This window comes from Podarcis melisellensis, assembly GCF_964234715.1.
Source record: "Podarcis melisellensis genome assembly, chromosome: 3".
NCBI classification, from domain to species: domain Eukaryota; kingdom Metazoa; phylum Chordata; class Lepidosauria; order Squamata; family Lacertidae; genus Podarcis; species Podarcis melisellensis.
Genome location: NC_138530.1, coordinates 60,661,018 through 60,684,164, shown reverse-complemented (window position 1 = coordinate 60,684,164; position 23,147 = coordinate 60,661,018). Strand labels below are relative to the sequence as shown.

The 23,147-nt window shown below is 40.1% G+C and overlaps 1 protein-coding gene across 7 annotated transcripts in view; it reads right to left on the bottom strand.

Annotated features, from left to right (window-relative positions):
* The window catches only part of NHSL1 (NHS like 1), a 137,245-nt gene that overhangs the window by 6,208 nt on the left and 107,890 nt on the right, over positions 1-23,147 (bottom strand). For 5 of the 7 annotated variants that reach the window (XM_081907025.1, XM_081907024.1, XM_081907028.1 and 2 more), the window contains 4 exons: positions 21,402-21,529; positions 14,744-14,936; positions 8,536-8,667; positions 87-3,458 (listed from right to left, as the gene is read on the bottom strand). In XM_081907025.1, the coding sequence (XP_081763151.1) occupies positions 87-3,458; positions 8,536-8,667; positions 14,744-14,936; positions 21,402-21,529 (3,825 nt within the window). The remainder of the gene's footprint in view (positions 1-86; positions 3,459-8,535; positions 8,668-14,743; positions 14,937-21,401; positions 21,530-23,147) is intronic. The other 2 variants (XM_081907027.1, XM_081907029.1) reach the window with 1 other exon arrangement.

Here is a 23,147-nt window from a genome sequence, read left to right as displayed (position 1 = left end):
GATGCCAATGCTGCAGCCCTCCCTATCCCACTCCCAAATAGGTCTAGTCACTAAATATACTGGATGAAAATAGAAAACAGACTTACCACTTTCATCCCCTTGAGATGCATGCCTGTCTCCTCTAGAGACACTGTCTCCAATTCTGTTGGAACTGCTTCGTTCGCACAAGCAAGGCTGCTCCTCCTGCTTGGGCTGCAGCGCAGAAACGCCGACTTCCAGTGTCTCACAGGAGGTGGAACCTGCAGCTCCTCCTTCTGGAACCAGGCTGCCAGAGTCCATTTCATAGGAGCAGAGTCCATCTGTAGGATAATCCTCAGCCTGGCTGTACTGTGCAATGACAGCATCCCCTGGAGCGATTCTAACTGTTTCACCCACTCCAGCTATTTTTTCTGCTGTAACATCGGGTTGTGGGGGTGGCACAATCAGGAACAGTTTGGGTTTCTTTGAAACAGGTGGCGGCTTCTTGTTTGGCGATACACCCTGAGGCTTGTTGAGACACCCTGGCTGCCCCTCAAGAGATGAGCTTGCAAGATCAGAGCAAAAACCCTGTGCTGCTTCTTCAACACTGGCTGGTGGCAAATCACTGGCAAAGGAATTCGCTAGACTGCCTGCATTTCCAGGCATTGTACCACTCGAAAGTTCATAGTTACCACAGAGTCCGGGATAAGATCTCTGATTAGGACTGTAAACAAAGGTATTGTCAAAAGCACCATGGGGTTTCACTTCACCTTCTTCCAGGCTGTCGCAGTGTCCTACTGATACACCTGGTTTTATAGGCAGCTGTCCTGAAAGCACATCAGTTGATTTTTCCTGAGAATTTATGTCAGAAGCAGATTCAACTGGCTGTTCAACCTCTGACACCACAGTTTTCTTCACGGACCTCAGCTGTACCATTTGCAGTGCTTGGGTGGTTACTAGAGGCATTGAAGGCCTGGCGGGATCCTCCTTTTTCAAGGATGCTCTCTTTATTGTACTGTGAGAAGAACCTTCCTGATTATATTTCTTGAAAGAACATGGTGCATTTTTATATGCACCTTTTGTGAGTTTAGGGTCCAAGGGGGGCGCTGGTGGAGGAACTGAAGAAGGGACAGGAGGTGGAAGGGGAGGAGATGGAACAGGCGGTGACAAGGGAGAGAAATGATCCAACGAAGGGTCTTGCGGTAGGTAATTAAACCATGGGATACTTTGAGAAAACGATATGTTTATAACCGCTTCTGGTGGAGGCGGTGGGAAGTTGGGAGATCCAGGAGGAGGCGGCAGATCCATAACATCTGATGAGGGAGGTGGTGGTGGTGGAAGAAGGTACTCAGAAGAGTCTGGAGACAAAACCAGAGGGAAGCTTGGGCCAGAGTCAGATTTCTTCACACTCCCACTCCCTTCAGCAGATGTATTAGAAGAAAGGGATGTGGAGGAGGAAGACACTGAAACTGAAGACAGAAGGGATGACTTTCTTTCAGGCACTTTAGGTTTCATCTTGGGTTTCCCGTTTCCTGTTGACATAGATTTCAGAATGACAGGCACTGGTGTAACTGCTGTGGGTGTGTTGGATTGGCTAGAATACCCACTAGATGGTGATGTAACCCTATGTGGCTTTTCTGGAGAAGTGGTCTTTGGTTTGGCCAACCCGCTGGGCACCTGTGGTGTAGAAGCCCTTGACCCATCGTTAAGGCGGCTGACGTTATAATCATTTAGCCTGGGTCCAGCATTAGCCGAATGAACTACTGGGGATTTCAGCTGATCCTCCGGCATCCCAGGACAATCGCTGTAGTAGCCCCACTGGTCAGCATACTCTGACCTGATGCTGCTCGTCTCGCTCTGGGAGGGTGTGACAGTACAGATGGAGTACATGTTCAGGCCTGTTCCAGACATCATGCTGCTACTGGCGCTCACCGAGCTCTGACTACGAGAGCGTAGCACCCAAGGGTCATCATAATCACTGCAGGGGCTTTGAGATGGTGAGCTGCCATTTTTGCACTTGAGGTTCAACTGTAGGGAGTGTTGGAGGCTAGCAATCAACATGTCATCCAATACCTGCCCATTGGACTGAGTTTTCTTCTTGGGGATCCTTCTAAGAGAGTCTGTTCGGGATGGCGGCAGAGGCGGTTTCTTTGCCTTTTTAAAGGATATGCTTCGTGAGAGGGATTTGTCGCTGTAATTCGACAAGTCTCCCAGAGATTTCTTCTCAGTGCCATCAAACACATTAATGACACTGTGCCTGGGGTTTCCAAAGCCGTTATTGCTATTGCAAGTTTTGCCAGACTTGAGTCCCGAGTCCATGTGCATGGAAGTGTAATAGCCATCATGGTCCACAGAATATAAAGAGCTTGAGTCTTCTTTGGCAGAGACTCTTTCAAGGCTGCTGGTACTCAGGTTGCTCACAGGCGTGGAGCAGCCTGGAGTGGCACAGTTTAGTTTGTGTAACAACACGTCTTCCTTTCCAGAGCACTTCAAACCACAGTGCTCTGTGCTGTTCTGGACCTGGCTCTGTGTTTTGTCAACAGAGTAATTTGATTCACTCCTACTGTCACTGTCCTGAGAGTGGGTTGGAAAACTGAGGTTATTCCTACTGCTGTAGGTCATACTTTGAGGGGCATTTTCCACAGCTCCTGCACCGCTGAGAGAAACTCCTGAATCTCCAAGACTGAGCACCATTGCAGCATTCGATGAAACAGCAGTGTCTGAGGAACGCGAGTGATGTGTTGAACTGGTCTCACTCCAGGTCCCACTAGAGGAATGCTGCTGATCTTTTGTGCCTACCATGCTGTTGACAACAAGATTGTCTCTAGGTTTTGTATATGAAGGAGGGTTGGTGATTTTACTATCCATTGCGCCCGCACTCTGTGTGGTGTGAATCACAATAACCTCTGAAGAGGATGATAGGGTTGCATTTGGTATAATGCTGGTTGAATACATACTATGTGGAGAGACCATGCATGCTAGACTTTCTGTTTGGTCACTCTCAGAGCCCTTGACCTCTTGGGACTTTGGCCTTTGAAGCATACCTGTCCTACTGTTGTTCCTCATGTGGTCTATGCTATCATCCACTTGCAGTTTGCTTATCTGGTGTGACAGTGCTCCGTCTTCTGTTGACTTAGACAGGCTATGTCTACGTTCCAGGAACTGTAGGGACACCCTTGCCCCAGACCGAGGTAGACTATGAAAACCCAGGTCATTGTTTAGGCGGGAGGCAAACACAACCCCAGCGGAATCACTCATCACAGACATGTTTCCAGAAGAACTGGACAACTGTGACATCTGGGCTGCAATTCCTTGACCTTTCTGGGCACGTATTCGCCTCACTGAAGGTGGCACCACTTTGACTTCCTCTGTCTGACAGCCGGAGTCCTTGGTGTCAGACTGCTGCATGGAAGAGTGATAACTATCAAGCCTTCCTAGCGTGGAATAGTGGTCAGGGATGCATAATGAATGGCCACGGAAGTCGTTTTTACCAGTGCCAACTGTTGGAAGTTAAAATAAAACAGTTATTATACACATCAAGATTTCACATTTAAACTCCTGTGTTCATTAACAAAACATGTATCAAAAAGTTGTTTCCTTGGATGTTTCAAATATGCTTAATTGTTTCAAATATAAATAAGAACCTGGGTCTGTTTACATTCAAACTAGGACTACTCTCCAGTCACGTCACTCAGATAAAAAACAAACAAAACCCCTGATAGACAAGAATAGCTGTTATTACCTAACCAACAGGCTAAAGGCCAACTGGGAACAATCAATACTATCCTACTAGGCTGCCTGCACACTTCACTTTAAATAATAGCAGCTGCAGCTATTGTTGCACTCAGCAGACCATAATTTAAGTCACAACGTACAGGAGCTTATTTATGTTACATATATATAATATAGTACCCTATCCCCAGTGTGAAAAATGAAGAAAATAAAGAACAAGCAAAGCGTGTCTCAGTCCTTGTTCTTTGCAAACTATGTCTTGACTGCTGCACCTTCCATTCAAAAGCACCATGGGATTCCAGGAAATTCAAGCAATTCCACACAAATTATTTTTCTATATTATTATCTACTTGAATCATGAAATGTTTATTTTTGGGACCTTGCACTATACCACAGGAGAAAAATAAAGTGCTAACAATTGCTTTTTAAAACCACTGACCTCTTTAAAGGAACAAATTGAAATACATTTAAACACATTAAATGAAGAAATTCTAAAGGCCTGCCCAAGTTTCTAAGAACTATTCCATCTATGTATTAATACTTAGCATAGCAACATCTACATTGTTCTTTGAGGAAGAACAAAAGGCAGGGAGAATAGTGTTGCTCACCTACTGAAGCAGAGTCTACAGCCTAATTAGACAATGGCTTCTGTCTGCAATGCAGGTGGAGGGAGACTAAGCGCAAGGCAAGGTACAGACAGAATTGCAAGAGAGTCATCTCACAGAAAATCCAACTCTCATTCTTTCAAGTTGACCAGTGACAGGAGGAGGACTTGCAAATCTAATATTAAATTAACAAAATTATTTTCAAACTTCCTGTCTTCTGGCTGCCCCTTCCCCAGTGGCAAGTGCTCGCACATCATTCGACCATAGTTAAAGGGTTTGTCCACATTTGAGCATTATTTAGCTGTGAATCCTCCATTCAAAGCAGTCTACACTCGCCCATATTTGAATTTTTATGGCTGTCCCTGCCTTCTGATTTGCTGATTTTATAATGCCAATTAACTACTGACAGGCACACTTCCTGTGTGGGGTTTTTTTTAATACTCCACATTTTTGAAATGTGGGTTGCTTGAAGTTTTCTGGTTTCATGTAAATCTAAGTGTTATGTCCAAAAGGGGACTAGTGGTTTGTTTTTCCCAAACAAACCATGAGCCAAACCATGGCTTAGCTCCCAGTAGCAAAGCAACATTAGGAATGGGGAAGGTGCAAATTGACCAAGATTTTTGTCCTGTGCACCAGCATGTTATACGCTAAATCTTAACTATGGTTTAAAATGATGAAAGAACCAGGTCAGCGATATCGGCTGAAGAATGCTTTTATTCCTGCCGAAGAAAACAAGTTATTATAGAATCATGCCCAAGTACATACGAACAGTTCACATGGAATGCTGATTTCATCATTGCCAATGGTGAACTGAGAGTCAAACCATGAACCGACATTCTCTTGATGTTGTCCATTGCTGAAGGAGATCAGTAGTAGTGAGCTGTCTTTCAAGGAATGTTGTTTGCCACCATTATTTTTATTTTTATTATTACCCCAACAAGCTTGAAAGTCACTGATTTGAATGCACATGAGATCACTGCACTGTATACTTAAATATATATCTGCACTGAAATTCTATTAAAATAGCACTTTCTTCTCTCCGAATTATGCTACAATGATGTAAAAAAGAGGTGGGGGAAAGTTTGGTATCTGAAATGCTGCAGGTCTGCCATTGAAAAATGCAGCCATTTTGGAATGCTTGCTTCTGAGCAGCTCTTGCGGGTTTTTTATGGCATGTCAGATAAGGAGCTCCCTTCCCAGAGCCTTTCAATTCTCTTAATTGTTGAATGCAAGTGGACTGTGAAGAGTAAGGTCATTCTTCCCCATAAAATTTAATAGCTGTTTAAGTCATATTCACTTCTTGTTTTTCTTGGCATACAACGAAACACTGGCATCGGAGAGAATGGAGGATGGAGGGAAAGTTAAAGACAATGCCATTTATGAAACATTAACCTGCTTTCAAATAAAATCAAACCTTTACACATGTTTTTGTGCATTTTGCCTGCTTTTAAAGTTTTCCAAAAAGCATAAACTGAAGCCCTGATTCAGCGAAGTCAGTGTGGTTTTAGCTAGAACTTCAAGGCAGCTAGAATTTGACCTTTAGACTTTTTTTCTACCACAATGGGCTCAAGTGAGAAATTACATTATGTCCCTTTAATGCTGGCAAGCAGCTTGATAATTCTCAAAAGCAGAGTTTTATCAAAATGACTATAGGCACAAAGGCCAATCAAGTAAGAAAGAGAGGATTTGTAAGTTATTTATATTGATTGGCATGAGTCAATGTTAGCTGTAACTGAAAATAAACACCTTCTCTGGGTGATGTTCTAAAGTCATCAGCTTCCTGAATATGATACAAATTCAGATTTTTCCAACAACAAAAGTTGTCAGTCCATAAGTTAAGTTTCAGTTACTAAATTCCAAGTTATCATTGTAACTACTGCTTAAATATGTACTTAAACTAATGTATTTATTTGTGGCATTTTTTTTCACTACTCGAAGAGACTCAAAGCACTTTAAAATATATATTGTAGCGTAATGTTTTTCAAAAAGCATTTCTGGCATAAATGGATACTTTTAATATTCTACTCATGTAGAGGTGTTGTGGGCGGGATGTGATTTCTGTATCATGCAGGGGGTGTTATGCCCCCTGCCCCACTCACCTGGCTGGCGTACCATGCCCACAGGTAAGCGCCCAACCGGGCGGATTGTAGGGGGCGTGGTTTGCGGTTTAAGATACCGCTGCGCCAGCCATTCCGCCTCACTTTTCACCTTCTCGCCGCGAGTCGAACCACAACTCGTCGCGACTCGAACCACAACTGTATGTGAAATCACGAGAACTTGTCAGGGGAATTATGAGTTTCATATTGACAGATTATGAAACCGGAGATTAATCTCAAATTCTTTAAGAGAAAAATTAAATGCCAAATTATGTAAGATATTATTAATTAGGAAAGTATAATAAGATATCTATTGCTGTTTGCTAGTGTTGAAGAGCAATCCTCCTCAAGAAGTAGCCAAATTGCAAACTGCCAGTTTCCCTTCAGTTCTTGGCTGCAATACTAGGCCTTACCCTGCCCTTTAATGCTAGGGCAAGTAGCCCAAATAGTGTTGTGCTCCTTCCATGTTGAAGGATAGGAAAACACCATGGTAGATATCATTCACTTGTTTTAAATTACAGGATAAAGTCCAACAGTACAGTCCATAATACCCTCCCAGTACCCTTTAAAACAAGGAGGTAAGTTACACTAGCCAGAAAAACCCAGCACAGAGCTATGATGGTTATATTGCAGACTGTCTCTTCTGAATGTGAGTAAGCAAGCATGCAAGCACAAGAGAGGGAGCCAAGGGTGGTAGCTGCCAATATAATGGAGTTTGGGGTCAGAAAAAAGACTACTGGGTTCTTCAAATACCAAAGGTCAGGTGGGTAGAGGTTTTAGAGGAGAAGGAGCAACCAGAGGTTTGCCTGCACTAATTTGTAGGCCAATGGAGCTCACCTACACCAAAGCTACAGAAGGAACACAGGACATCACGGCTGGAAAAAATGTATAGGAAGTTCCTTTAAGTCCCACAACCCAATGGAACTGCCATCAAGTTGCATGCAACTGGCATGACTCCATGCCAAATGAGGGCAGAATTTCACCGGCACCATTTCACCATTGCAGACACCAATAAAACTTCTAAGACATATGATGAACACTGTAACTTGCACTGTGCGTGGGCTTTTCTGTATGTCAAGTAATTTCTGCATAGCAATTCAGTATGTCAGCACAAGCCTTCCTAAATGTGGGTTTGTGGTGCCATGGTGTAAAATCAAAGCTTCCATGTTGGGAGATGGCCACAAATACCTGGACTTCAAAACAGCCATGCCACAGCTACTTGAATATGCAAACTAAATGCCTCAAGCAGGATTACAGGGAGCCTAGAATGTCTACTAAGCATTCAAGTGAACAACCAGGAAGATCATTGTCTCAAGTTGGCTATGAAGAGAATAAAAGCTATCTACACTTTTGTTGTTGTTAGGAAAGGGGAAAAAATGGAAGTGACAGAATACAAACAAGGCTCTAGCCTAAAAAGGGCCTTAGCTTATGCCCATTACATTCATGTTTGCCAAGAAGGAATGGCTGGGGATGAAAGTTATTTATGGTTAAGTTCTTTGGTTAAACAAATGACAAACCCAGAAGACCTCAAATATGATAATTGCGTAGTGAATATTTATGTTCCAAATATGGACTCTCCTATAGCATTTCACAAATGTTTCAGCCATTTGACTGATAAGACTTATGATCAGATGGTAAGTGGGGAAGTTTTTAATGAGATTCTGGAACCAATTTTAGACAGCATTACTCCTCCTAGTAAAATCCAGTCTTCAGTGAAGAATGAAGGAAATGTGAGACTGACGTGCTCAAATTTACCGGTAATTGTAAGATATATCTTTAAGACCAAGAGAATAAAAACAACCCTAAAATTCTTATAGATTTTTACTGTCCCAGTACATGATTTCAGAAAATTGCAGCTTTGCATGGCATTCAGTAAATTCAGTTTGTTTGTTTGTTTGTTTGTTTGTTTGTTTGTGTGTTTGTTTGTTTAAAAAGACAGAACTTTAATTTCCAGGTGGGCAAAATGATCGGTTTAAGCATACACTATTTATTCTTTCCTGGTGGTCAGGCATACATTCATTTTAACTTTTAATAGGCTATCAGACTGTATTGACTTCATGAGCGTGGGGTAAATGTTATGAGTTTAGTCACAGTAAGCAAGATAATTATTAATTGTAATGGAATACAGTTCTGATGAGCCATACCTAGCTCTCTTTGGATGTTGTCAGGGATTCCTGTAATAGTCTTTCTCCTTTTCACTTTCTTCGGCCGCCTTACCACAGTATCTGTGTAAATTAGAGACCTCCGTATGCTGGCTTGGCGGTCAAAATTCTCCCCTGATGTACAGTAGAACAAGCAAAGCACCATTACTTTCAAGCACGCTGACATCATGCACTTTCTTCCACTTGCTTATTATAGAAATGAAGAAAAGGCATTAATATATGATGTTAGCTCAGTCATACAGAGTGGATATACATAGAAGGAAAAGATACAGCATACTGTCACTTTAAGGCTTTAAAATGGAAGGGATTACATGCTCCTATCAAATACAATTGTCTCATCAGACCAAATCTTCATTTAATCTAAACATATCAGTGAGCCATTAATGTCAACATTGGACATTTATAGTTACATTATGTCCCAGCTTACCTTCTTATGAACTTTGAGGAATGGGGGAGAGAGAATTTATGCTCTTGTTTTTGAGAAATGTACTGAATAAGTATTTATTCATTTTCTTATGGCATGGCATGGCATGGCATGGCATGGCTAATGACTTCAGCGACGATCCTAAATATACTTAATTGGAGGTTTAATTTAAATTAATGGACATGAGGCAGATATGAAGCTAATGGAAGTGGATGTAAGGTGTGGAGGTCAGTTTGGATAAGTGGGTTCCTGGAATGATGTCAGAGGTTTGAGGCCTCATTGCTTATTTATTTACTTAAAAATTGTATATCACTATTCATAAAAACATCAGAACTATTACAAAGATATTTTCTGAGGGACTGTGGTTCTCTTTTTTCCACTGTTGTAAGCTGTTAATTTGGAAAATGACAAATCATTTAATATTTAAATATATTTTCTTAATTGACTGCATTAGCTCAGTAGCATGGAAAAGTTTTCAGGAGGTGTTTCAAAAGTTAAAACAGAATATACCTGAGGAACCTCTATTGGCAGAACTGGGATGACAACACAAAAAGTTTGGTTTCTTGCTGCTGTTAAGCAGCAGGGTGGACAGACACTAAGAACATCCCTAGACTGCCTCTTTTGTTCAACACCTAACATAGGCCCTTATATGTGTGTTTTAGTTTTTTGAAACTTCCAGACTCCAAGCATAAGTAAAGTAAGATGATACCTCTGCATGCAAAACTTTTTATACTGACAGTCATAAGAAATCTGACTACTTTCCCCTGCATTTGAAACTTCAGAGGAACTGATTGCAGATTACTGTATTTTTCGCCCTATAGGACGCACTTTTTCCCCTCCAAAAATGAAGGGGAAATGTGTGTGCGTCCTAGGGGGCGAATGCAGGCTTTCACTGAAGCCTGGAGAGCGAGAGGGGTCGGTGCGCACTGACCCCTCTCGCTCTCCAGGCTTCAGGAGAGCCGCAGCGCCAGCCCCACAAGGTCGGGGGACAGCAGGGAGGCGGAACGCCGCCATCCCGCTGTGGTTTGGAGGCTGACGGTGGGGAGACGCGTGCTCCCGCTGTCCCCGGACCTGATCTGCAGGCGGGCGGCAGGGAGAAGAGCTCTTCTCCCCGCTGCCTGCCCCGCAAGCTCCGGGGACAGCTGGGAGGCGCAGCGCGTCCTCCCGCTGTCCCCGGACCTGATCAGCAGGCGGGCGGCGGGGAAAAGAGCGCTTCTCCCCGCTGCCTGCCTCGCAGGCTCTGGGGACAGCTGGGAGGCGCAGCGCCTGCAGGCGGGCGGCGGGGAGATGAGTGCTTCTCCCCGCTGCCGGCCCCACAAGCGCCTGGTGGGGGAAATAATTTTTTTTTCTTTATTTCCCCCCAAAAAAACTTGGTGCGTCCTATGGGGCGAAAAATACGGTATTTATTATATGACTACGATGAAGTTTTATAATATCTGAATGTCTTAGGTATTTTTAAAATCAACAAATAATTTGAACTGAAATTTGAAGTAAGCACTGCTGTATTTTGCAGTGAACTTACGTTAGCAGTGTTGTGAACAGCCTTGGGCACATTTGGAACAGTGGGAGAAAAATATTAAATAACAAACATGGCTAAGTCTAGGCAATGTTCTGACTTTCAGGTTAGCCAAAATTTAATGTCTGTTACCTCTGAAAATTTACTATTTTTAAATACAACATTATATTGGGGGGGGGGGGGAGAAAGAGACAGAGAGAGACTGATGCAGATGGAAACAGCTCCATCATACTGTGAAACCCTGACAGAGGTCTCACTGTCTCTTTTTGGTTGGTACCAAAGAGCCATGCCAAATGCCAGTAACATTTATTGAACATAAATTCTCTGTGACTTCAGTGTCACAGAACTGCACCCTGGCTATATTAGTCTTTAAAGTAATTTTGGCAGGTAAGCAGTATATGAATTAATAATAATAATAATAATAATAATAATAATAATAATAATAATAATAATAATCTATCATTGGGTGATACTGCATTTTCGCAATGGACTGAACCCACCTGGATGTCAACAAAATTAAAAGTTTGTGTGGTGCATGCAAAACAAGAAAGCCTTATAGTTGACCATTTGCTGTATCATATCTGGACCCAGCAGCATTTCTACAGGTTGAACAGCTTCAAACAAATTCACTTCTTTCAATGAATTAATAACCTGGCCATTTCCATTTGTTTGAAATTTCTATCTTGCTTCTTCTGTCATTTGAGATGCTTTACAAATTAGTTAAAACATACAAGTGATTTTAAAATCTCATTTTATTTTCTCCCCCTTAACAAACTTCACATTCCTAATATTCTTCTCAAACCTATAAATCCTTAGGGCAGTAAATATAGAAGTGTCAAAGCTCTGTTTCACTATACTTCTTTCCGGAAAAAAGGTAGGTATTTGAATTCTTCCGAATTCTATTTTAAATATCTAGATAGCCAAGTTATTTCTCATTGAACAGTGCATTTGGTATTTGCTAGACATTGCTGTGCGCATCATATGTGACATCCTAGGAGTTTCGGACCAGAACGCTTCCATTAGATTGTATGGCATAAGGAAAATGACTTTTACAAATTATACAACAATGCACGTGGACATTTCTAGATTACAGGAACAAAGACTAGAAGAGACATGTTCCATCCCTGGTTGCCAAATGAAAAGAATTGGTTTTCCCTGAATAATCATATTTGGGTTTAAAGATACAATGTGCTTGTTAAGTGAAACCTTTGAAACTCTAATAGTAGATGAGGTTAGTGAAGAGAACTGGGAGTTATAAAATTAAGAGTTTCAGACCAATGGCCTGCTGTTAGGCATGCCAGGGGGTTAATTATTTAATTATTACACTGAACTGCAGCCCTCCTATGTCACACTGGGAAAGCTACTGACGCTCCTCTGAATAGCTCACCATGTAGCTTAGAACCTGAGAGATAAGAACTAAGCCTTGTAGAGAAAAAGATCAAAAGCCCCATCATGCACATGGAAATAGTGGCAAAGTTGTCTATTTTGTACCAAAATCTGTATCAGCGAAGGCACAAAGTCAACTTGTACAGAAATATTTTTTTTAAGTCAGCATATTTATAGGTATTATTCTTTACCAACCAGTAATGAGTTGGTAAGGAAGTAATATTGTTTCACGTAGTAAGGATACTTTTTACCACTCTTCTGCTTCACCAGAGTTCTGATTCAGCTTGCATATGTGATAAAAAAAGTTATCCTCACTATTTAGCAGGTTGCTACAGGTAAGTGGTTTACCAAGTTTCTGCGTACATACTTTGATAAGTTACCACTTGGTAAACAACTGTCTGTATTCATCCAAAATCAAATAAAACCTGTTAGGAAACTTGTGTGCAAAAACTGGTTGAAAGTTTTAGTTTTTAAAAATAAACCTGTATTTAATTTTTGTGGTGGGTTTGTGTTTTTTTTTTAAAAAAACAACCTTTTCGGTAGCCTTCTCTGGCCACAATTCAATTTATGCACTTGCTTAAATTTAACTTGTTCATCAAGGAACAGCCCAATGAAGTCAATGGTACGTAAGTCAGTGTTTCAGTAATTTGCAGAATGAAGCCCTTTATCTTTTATTTATGACTTAGATGCGCACCAGCTCCTATTATCTTCCTTTGTATCTGGGTAAGACCCACACCCGACGACGCCACCTGTTCCTGGATTAAAAATTAGAGCATGGTGTTCAATAGATTGGGAGCATATGCTTTTTAAAGACTAAAACTTTGAGTCTATCCCTTCCAGAGCAAGCTCAGCTCCTGATGACCCAAGAAACTAATTCCACTCCCAAACATGGATAGCCAGTCAGCAGCTTTTCAGATTAATGCAATGCCCCAGCACCTTCAGGTTACTCGCCAGATTTACAGTACTACAATCTGTCCGACTGAAAGAGCGCTGCCAAACGAAACCAAAGCAGGTCTCATCTGTTGTGCAGCCAAGTGAAAGGTTGTGGGCTGTGTTCATTATTAATTAATCTTTTTAAAAAGGCGCTTGATTTATTAAAAAGCACATCTAGGGTTAATATTTTATTTCAGACACATCAATATTTTATTGTGGTGAATAGCCCAATCTACTGCTGCTGGTTTAGACAGCCAAAAATATTACCTTGCCATTTCAAAAAAAGGAGAGGGGAGAAGAAAGTATATAAATACATGATTTCTAGCGCTTACATCAATTTAAAGATATGGTTAGAACTAAAATGTATTCCCCCTTTTCCTCTCCCAACTAAGTACATATCAAAGAGGATGTATCACTGCAAATCTTGTCTTACAGATATTAATTCAAAAGGAAGTCACACTGTGTTCAATTGAGCTTACAATGCAACCTCAGTTTCTAAAGTGTAAAGCGATATGGCTCAGCTTCAGTATATCCGTTGAATTGCCCACCTTTCACCCATCTCATGTCCAACCTTTTGTTTTTACATACTTTGAGGGTTAAACAAGATTAAACTGCATACTTTTCTAAATATACTGCGCTCTTATGATTAAGCATACTGATTATTTCTCTGTCTTTTAACTTCTATGCAATTGGAAGGCAGCAATGTGGACTGGGAGGAACCCCAGTTTATTCATTTGTGTAATGAATTAAATGCGCAAAACCATTTCTCTTTTAAGTTGTGGCATTCAATAATATCTTTTCATTTTGCATTTCTAATTACTTTCACGAGCTTCTTATTTATCTCAGGCAACTGTTTAATACTGAAAATCTTGCTAAAATAAGATGGATGCCAGCGCTAAGTGGTTATTAGCAATCACATAGGGGAAAGGCGTGCCCAAGTTAAGTGATTATTAATGAAATAAAGTCAGCTGCCTTAACAATGTAATCAAAAATATCTAATTGAAAACCTAAAGCACAATGGAAGTCTATGCGGCATAACTGAAGTTAACTTCTTGTGCCTCAGACCAGCTGGAATGTGGCAATGCGGTTGTAATTTAGTAATTGTGCCATGGCCCTTGGGGTCCTTTTTGCACCAGTGAAGAACAACCATGCTGCAGGAGAAAGACAAATCTTCTTTGTTAATGGAACAGGAGTACAGTTCTGCATTTCACTTTCCTCCTCCAGTGGATAACTGAAGTACAGTCATTGTACAAAAGAGGCGGATATTCACATACTGTAAGTGGATCTTATCTAAGGCTTTCTGAAACTTTTTAAGCTTAATATAGCAGCAAACCATTTCTAATATGTACATTTCATCTTTGAAGCTAACACAGAGCATTTCGTTGTGACCGAGAAAGAGGTTAACATAGGTTTCATCTCAAAGGTCCTGAAGAATATTCCATACAACAATATTTTTTGCCACAGATGAGCATGTAAATCTGTTGGCTTGGGCAAGTTTCTCAATATTATTCATAGACTGAAAAGCAGAGAGATCCTAAAATCTTAAGAGAAAGTTATTGTAGAAAACATATTGGGTTTTGTGCTCTTTTTAAACCTCAGTATATATTTGACTATGCCACAAGAATCCTTTTGTTGGGGACCCACTAAACTTAAGATCTAAGGCTGAATGTGTGCTCTTACCGATATTCTTCATAATTCCTGCAAAGAACCCTGCTCTTGAAAAGTGTAGTAGTAATTTAACCAGTACTTTCAATCTAATCAGCCTCTCATTTTAAGTTTCATCAGTATTTCAAATAAATTTTGAACAAGGGTTTACAAAACGTATTTTCAGACAAAATAAAAACCAATAATTTTCAGACAAAATAAAAACCAATAACCAGTTGAGAGCCCTTGCTCTTTCTCACCACACAGAAACAAAATTAAAAGCCTACCAGTTACGTTAATAGGTATAACATCAGTTTGGACTGCTTGAGCCTGCTGTCGCATTTTCTCCTCCGGGGTTGGCAATGGAAGTGATTTGGTCCAATTTGTTTGAGTGTTGATATCAGAGAATTCATTTGAAACTGGTGTTTTGGGTCTCTTGATGCTAATAAGCTTCTCCTCCTCAGGAGAAGGGGTCGAACACTATTAAAAAAAAGTACACTGTAAATTCAGTGCAAATATATTTATCTTACTTATTTATCTTTCAAATATGAATTAAAGCATTCAAAATAGTTATGATGCTTTTGCCTTGGCTACTTCTAGCAAAATATGAATTAGACAGACCTTGTTCCAATTTGTACATGAGTAAAGGTTTGTACATCCTCTTTAGCAGTAATTACAAATACTGAACCGATTTCACCCAACACCCAATAAGTTTTTTTTAAAAAAAAATCAATAAAGCACATGCTAAGGAATTGAATTCAATGTGACAGGCAATCCTATGGACACTTACCTGGGAGTAAGTACTACTGAATACAGAATACTTTTGAGTAAACATGCAAAAAATCTAATTATTAAACTTGTACTTAACTGTTTTTCTCATTGGAAAAAAGGGACATTATGCGGAACCATATACTAAATTTACGTATAAAACATAGGAATTAATACTGGTCTGTTAATAGTATACCAAGAACTCTACTATTCTCAGTAGGAATTTTAACAGTGCTATAAAATACAGTGCTTCTAGTCCAAACTCTAGGGCTACTCTGATGGGATTTTTAAAAATCCCAAACATGAAAGAATGGATTTACAAATCTTGTAAAACATTTACAACTGAAATGTCAGAAGAGCTTCTTCAATGCAATGACCAAATCTTAGGGAAAATGGCCCCTCTTTTGGTATCCCTGACCTTAGTATTAGGATAAGAAACCTTCTGTGCCATCTTCTTCCTTTGTACAAAGGGGAAATTTGCAAGTGTGACTCCACCAAATCAGTTTTTAAAAGGTCTGAGTCACAGAGATAGAAATGCAAACTAAAATGATATGCAATGGTTCATTAGTGTGTAGCTTTTGTTTATCTTACTATTACACATGAAAAAAAGCTTACTCTAGGCTCAGGTGCCAAGGGAGTAATACTTCAAGCATGGTGCTGTGTGATAAGCCCCAGTAACCTACTTTTTATCTGGTTGGTTGACATTGTCAAAATGAATAACTGTCATGTTATGTTGACCCAGTGTATTGTATTTGGAAACCCAGCTGCCATTAGCCAGTCACCAGGGGCTCTTCGAACATGACAAGAGACAGAGACATAAATGGATACTATATAACTTTCCTTCTTTTTCAAGGAAACTGCAAATAAAGCATATTTTAAAAGCAATTATGAGGCATGAGGCAAAACAAATCACACACATAGGCAGACAGGGAAATTTATATCTGAATCCTTGTTATACAAAACAAACAAAATTAACAATTTCGACACATGGGAAAATAAATCAGCTGATCCGATGGCCAATAAATAATAGACCATTTAAATCAGGCATAGGCAAACTTGGCCCTCCAGATGTTTTGGGACTTCAACTCCCATCATCCCTAGCTAACAGGACCAGTGGTCTGGGATGATGGAAGTTGTAGTCCTAAAAACATCTGGAGGGCCGAGTTCACCTGTGCCTGATTTAAATAGTCAGATCAGCTACTCTGACAAAACACTGTCCAAATGTTGGTCAGGTTTTAGTGCATACAAATATTTTTATACAACCCAAGCAGCAATTGTTTCCATTTCTTGTGCCAAGGCCAAAACATTTGGAGGGCACCAGGTTGGCAAAGCCTGGTTTAATGCATTAAAAAACCCTCCAGGTCCTGGGATCGCTTGGTGAGGGGAAACTACTCACACCTGGCCCTATTCTCAGCCCTGATGGAAAACAACCTTTCAAAAGTAGCTCAGCCAAGGGTGAAATTAATTACAGAATTATAAAATTATAGATGTTTATGGTTGGGGCAGCTGAGGTAGGGCTTAGACACTATCTACCAGTCAACAGCTTGAAAACATCAGCTCTGGAATTTCTAAGACCTATGCATGTCTGAAAGGTGTGCATGTGCAATATAGTTGTGCCTTGGTTCTCGAACATAATCCGTTCCGGAAGTCCTTTCACCTTCCGAAAGTGTTTGAAAGATCAGTCCAAAGATTAGTGTTAGAAGAAATGGAATGAGAATGAATAGGAAGTGAAATTAATATTATTGGCTGCAGGAGCTTTCAGCACTCAGGCGGAAGCCGCGTCGGACGTTCGACTTCCAAAAAGTGTTCGAAAACCGGAACACTTACTTCCGGGTTTTTGCGTTCGGGAGCCAAAACGTACGAGTACCAAGGTGCTCAAGAACCAAGGTACGACTGTACTAATTTCTTGCAATGAATGCATCCCACGATGCGACCCCCCCACCCTGCCACAGTCCCTAGTTTTGCCCCAGAGAATTCCTGTGTTCTGGCTGTATTCCCCAACAAACAGCTGGGAATGAAGAATCCACTCTTTGAATATTGTTATATGTCTTTGGGTATCAAGAGTTTTTGGGTGCTTGGATTTATATCAAAATAGCCAGGTGAGCCTGTGAATGGCCTAGTCATTAAGCAAGCAAAAACAGAATGATGACTCATCAAGAAAGTCATGGAGACTTACTCTGGGCTCTGGGTAGTTAGCAACAGACAATGCCAGAGTGGCGAGGAGGAAGTTTCAGAACTGCAGTGGGGGGTTATGTAAGCTGAAGGGAAAATAGTTGCATTTAGAAAGCAGTTTCAAAGCTGGAAAATGTGGGTCAGAGCAGAATGGGGTGGGAAGTTTGAATCCAACGTTGCACCCATGGGAGGAACAGGACCAGCTTTGGAGTGTAATCCTGGGAGTCCCTCCCTTGTAGGTTCAGGTTGTAAATGAACCATATATCATAAAGACACCACAGTCTCCGCTGTAACCCCTGGAATCTTGCACTGCTGTGAAGACTGGGGTGGTGTGTAACAATATGTTCTTAAATGACTATTTCAAAGGCAGGCACAAGGAAATAACAACTCTTCAGAATAAGCAGCAACCTGGATTCATTGCTCCAACAAAGCCTATAATAAAGAAACCAAACAGTATGCAGATTTGTGGTGGTTTAAAACTCAGTCCAAAGATTAGTGTTAGAAGAAAAGGAATGAGAATGAATAGGAAGCGAAATTAATATTATTCTTATGTATTACAAAGAGTAGCACAGTTTGGTTTTCATGCTTAATTCTATTACTAAATATTATTTTTCCCAGTGTTATACTGAGATGGTTGGATTGTTCAATAAATATAATAGCAGTTATTAAAAGTTTCAGGTTTCATTTCAGTAAACTGATCTTTTAAGATTGTCATCTGAGATTTCTGGATTTCTACATGATCTCTGAATAGAACACAGTGGAACAAAAACATTATTTGTTTTCAGTACAGGAAAGCATATAGTAAGGATTGGAAAAGGAATGTTCAGAAATGAGATTAGTGGCATTTTGGTTGCTGAAGCCAGTAAACAGGAATTATCATCCTCTTCCCACTCATCAAATGATAAATCTCATTATCAGAGAGGGGATAACTTGCATCCCCATCTAGACCCTGGATGCCATTCATCCAAATATTGTGTTTACTTTTTAAAAAACTTGAAACCATTGCAAAAGTTTATGGAGTCTTGAGGGGCAGACAAAAATGGGGGGGGGGCTGGATTAGGCACTTGAACTGGAAGGTAGCCACCCCTGTCGTAAAACGTGTGAGTTAAGAGGAACCTAACAGACACTCACATTCACTCTCGGATTCAATGCTAAGAAGTTTTGTTTTCCATTTCATATATATATCAATATATAGTTTGTCTGATTTGGAATAAATTATTGTAAAACGGCACAACAATCCAAATTACAAAAACATTTATAACGGTTTGTAAAGTTAGTAACTATTCACAGAGAACAGAGAACATTAACAAAGTATGAGCAGCAAAAAAGGAGTTAGTCCGTTAAATATACAAACTGAGGGTTCTAGATTGACAACTACTGAGATAAGGATAGAATCACACAATGTTAGTACAAGATTTATCTTGAAAAAGTGAAACCAACAATAGGTTAAAATTTAAAAATAAGATTTGAGAATATTCTAGCGTCACAATAACATCAAGCTGTATATATACATAACAGCTGGATGATCCCATTTTGGAGCCAGATACCTTGATCTTCCATGGAATCAAACAACAGCAGGCACTAAGGCAAGACTGAGGGAGGCAGTCTAACAGACTAGACTGTTGAGTGAGAGAAAAAAGAAAGTGAATGAGTGGCAAAGAAAAGAGAATGAAAAACACACATAAAAAGACACAACAGACACAATAAACATAGCAACAAGATAAACATAATTTCAGAAAGCAAAGAGAAGTTGCTATCTGAAGACATCAATTTTCCATGCAAGGAATACATGCTTAAGTGATGAAGAGAGAGAGAGAAAATATCATACTAGTTTGTCGTGTTTTAATCAAAGGGTTTTTTAAATAATAATAATAATAAAACAAAAACAAGAACCAGCCAATTCAGTGGACTCACAATAGGGAAATATGCTTCAGTACAGGATGTCAGAAATGCTGCCTTGAATTAGGGCCATTTATCACATTAAAAAGATGGCTCCACCCCAAACTGTCCCCATAGAAGTATCTGTGGGCAGTATGAACCAAATTACAGGAATATGCATGAAGTCGATCATATTTCCATAAAATTTCTAGGGTCCCAAATAGATGTATTTCATAACATCTGCATCCTGATCCGGACTTGCAAAGGGACTGCACATTAGACTTTTACATCAAATGCTCATTTTCCCCTTCCTTTGAAGTTCTGGGGCAACAAGAACCATGAAAGACCCCCTTCTGGGACCATCTCAGGAAGGAGCCACAGAGAAGGAAGGAACCTCCCCTCTCCCATCCTTGAGGCTAACACTTCTCCTAAATATATTACTGCTGTTTTTTGAACAAATATTCTCAGATACCATGTTACTTCTCTACAAAACCTCCCTCAGCTTCAGGCTTCCCACCTTCCCCACAATATTAGTTCTAGAGGGACCATAACAACAGCCTCACCCAACAGTACATCTCACTGTGTCTTTCACTGAGGACTGATATCCACCAGTACATACCATATCAAAACAAAGAAAAGTGGAATATCACTCTAAGATAATTTTTATGGGAAGGTAGTTTTCAAGGAAAATACCATTTTGCTTATAATATTAGGTAGTATTTCACTATAAATTAGCCCTCAGCAGTTCTATAATCTCCTCATAATGCCACTTATTGAGTCAGTTTTAATATTTTACTGATTTTGCAAATAACACATATATAATAATTTCTCCTACACAGGAACAAAAGTGCAGGACTATTAAGAAATACTGACTTGCTGAGGACATTGCACTCTATTTTCTGTTATAAATATTTAAAAAATCATAGTCCAAAAACTAGCTAAGATTTTTTTTTGAGATTTAAACCAACACAGCTCTAAATATATTTACTTGAAACTAAATAATAGCATCTCAAGATCTTCATGCATGAATCCCACCCTCTCCAGGTGGGAAATTGAAGTGCACACACTCATGGTTGAAGACCAACAGGGAAGGAGTGGAGTGAGGAGGCTATTGGAAAATGCATCACATCTGTGTTTGTTTATTTTTCAAGTATCGTTATGCAGCCTTTAACTTCAAGATTAAATGAGCTAGAAGGGTGCAAACAACAACAACTTCCCATCCAAACAGTGCTGTCTTCACTGTTCAAGGATTTCAGTATCTTTGCAACAACCCTTTAAGGTAGGTAAGTATTATTATATATTGTACACACATGTATGAGAACAGGGCCAGTGGTTGAGTGGTTGAGCACATACATATGCTATGAGTTCATAGCTGATCCTGAGAAAGGAAAGAAGATGGTGGATAAGGAGTTGATAGCTATGAAACACAGTGCACATAACAGATTCCTGCACAAGGGGCAAGTATTACTCAAGTGGATACGATACAGAAATCGCAATGAAGAAACAAATGCACAATTAGAACAGAGGGAAGGATTCAACTAATGAGTTCTGTCAGGGGAAGCTCACACAAGGACTTCCGCCTGCACACTCTGGTTTTCCTCCCTCTCAGGTCCCTGAAATTGGTGCAGGGGCAGGAGAACCCCCAGAATAACGCATGGGGCAAGGAGAGAGAGTGGGGAACGGTCCATCTGGCAAGCTGCAATGCTTGCACCCACAAAACATCTGCATAGTGCTATGTTTATTTCCTTCCAGAGAACCTAATTGCACTAAGTCCACTCTGAACACATCAAGCTTGCTTGAAACAAAATGCCTGAAATAAAATGTAAGGTGAACTCTGAACACTTTAAAAAACAAAAAAACAAAGGTACTGCTCACAAAGGGATAATGGCTTTATTTTCTATTTGCTCATGAAAGCAGCAAATACTAATATAACCGGTTTCAAAATCTGTACTTCTGCCTGCCAGAGATGTTTGCATTGCAATTTTCTTATTTGAGTTGAAACACACTATAGGTGGTGTTTTTTATTTTCTAAATATTTTGCAGAGTTCTATTGTGTTTTATGTTGATTTAATTTTTGATTATATGTGCATTGTATTACATTATTTCCTAGGGTGCTTGGTACCTCACCTTTTGTTCAATTTCTTCATAGTCATCGTGGTGACTTCCGCAGATTGCACTGGAAGAAGATGAGAAAGTTGGGCCCTGAGAATAGTATTGAGAACTTCGATAGCCATCCCTTCGCAGCTTGTCACATTCTGTACATCATGGAGAGAGAAAAATAAAAAATAAACATTAGTGTTTTGGTTGCTAGATACCAAGGTAGGCAGCTTACAGGCAACATGTGGTACCCAAATTCAATTCATGCAACCCCTAAAACCTCCTATGGCTGCACTACTCCTGGCCTTTTAAAGTATTTTCTCCTCCTTTCAAAGGAGCAATATTATATTCAAATTTTAAAACTTTCTTTCTGATTGTATGGTTTGGGGAAAGAAGTTCCATTCCCAACTCCCACTGTCTTGAAACAAACTCACTGGATGCAAGCTCATGCCAGAAGCCTAAGTCAGAAAGGAATTAGTTTTGCTTGCTTTCCAGAACAGTAGTTGTATTCATCTGTTCCCTGCATCTGTATGCTTATTTGAGATTAACCCATTCACACCCAGTGAGCTTCCTTCTGAGTAAATCTGCATAGAAGTTGGGAATTCTAATTTGAGTTATCTCGTAGGGTATTCTATATCCTGCTTTCCATTTTCAATCCATCCATTTTCAGAATGGGTCATAGCTCAAGTTCCCAAATTCATAGGTCCTAAAAATCAATTCATGATATGTATCTCCAGGTAGAGCTGGGAATATCCCTAATCTGAAACCTTGGTGAACCATTGCCATTCAGAAAACACTGAGCTACATTGTCTGACTCCATGAAAGGCAGTTCCTTATGTTCCTATCTTCAGCTGTGTCTCCACCTAGGTATGTGGCCCCTGGTGGAAAATGGCCCTCAACAAACCAACATATGCAGACTAAAGCACAGGGGTGAAATTGTGCCAGTGTCAAATTTATTCATTTGTATACAACTTCGTCCACCCACCAATGTTTGGGACACATTCAGCTAAAAAAGTGACAATGTTCCCAAGAGAACTGGCACAAAGTAGTGTGAGACTAAAACACACAACCAGCTAACCCAGCCTTATATTCTTTGCCAAAAAGAAAAAATGTGACCATAATTCTGCTTCAAGAAGAGAAAAGGACTTTTGGCCAAGTAAATCCCATCAATCAACTAACTGCTGGGATAGCTTACATTGGTAGAACAGGAAACTGTGTATCTCAAGGTTGTGGGTTTGAGCCTCATGTTGGGCAAAGGATTTCCACAGTGCAGGATGTTGGAATAGATGACTTCATGGGCCCTTCCAACTCTACAGATCTATGATTCTATGGTTATGTTTTGCTATTTTAATAAATCCTGTCTTTTTTCCAGCCCTGAGGATGAATGAATGTATTTTATCTCCCTGACAACATCTTCAAATCTAACTCTGGCTTCAGAGTTTCCACCAGGCACACACTTTCAAACCCACCTTTGCAGCTGAATGAACAACGTGTTACATATAAAAATGCATGCTGACATTCTTTGAATATTAAATTCTGCTCCAAATTCCACATTTGTTTAGGCTGACTGGAACCCTACATTTATACTGCTGCCCGCCCCTTCCAGTTCAAAGACATTTCTGGGTTTTATCATAAAAACCAGCATATTTTAATGGACATATTTAATACATAAATTATGCATATAATGCATATTAAAGGTCATAGTCTGCTGCTCTGCTTCAATGTTGATTCTTTGGCAGAAGTAGATACCCCAGAGTCTTGAGCCATTTTGGAACC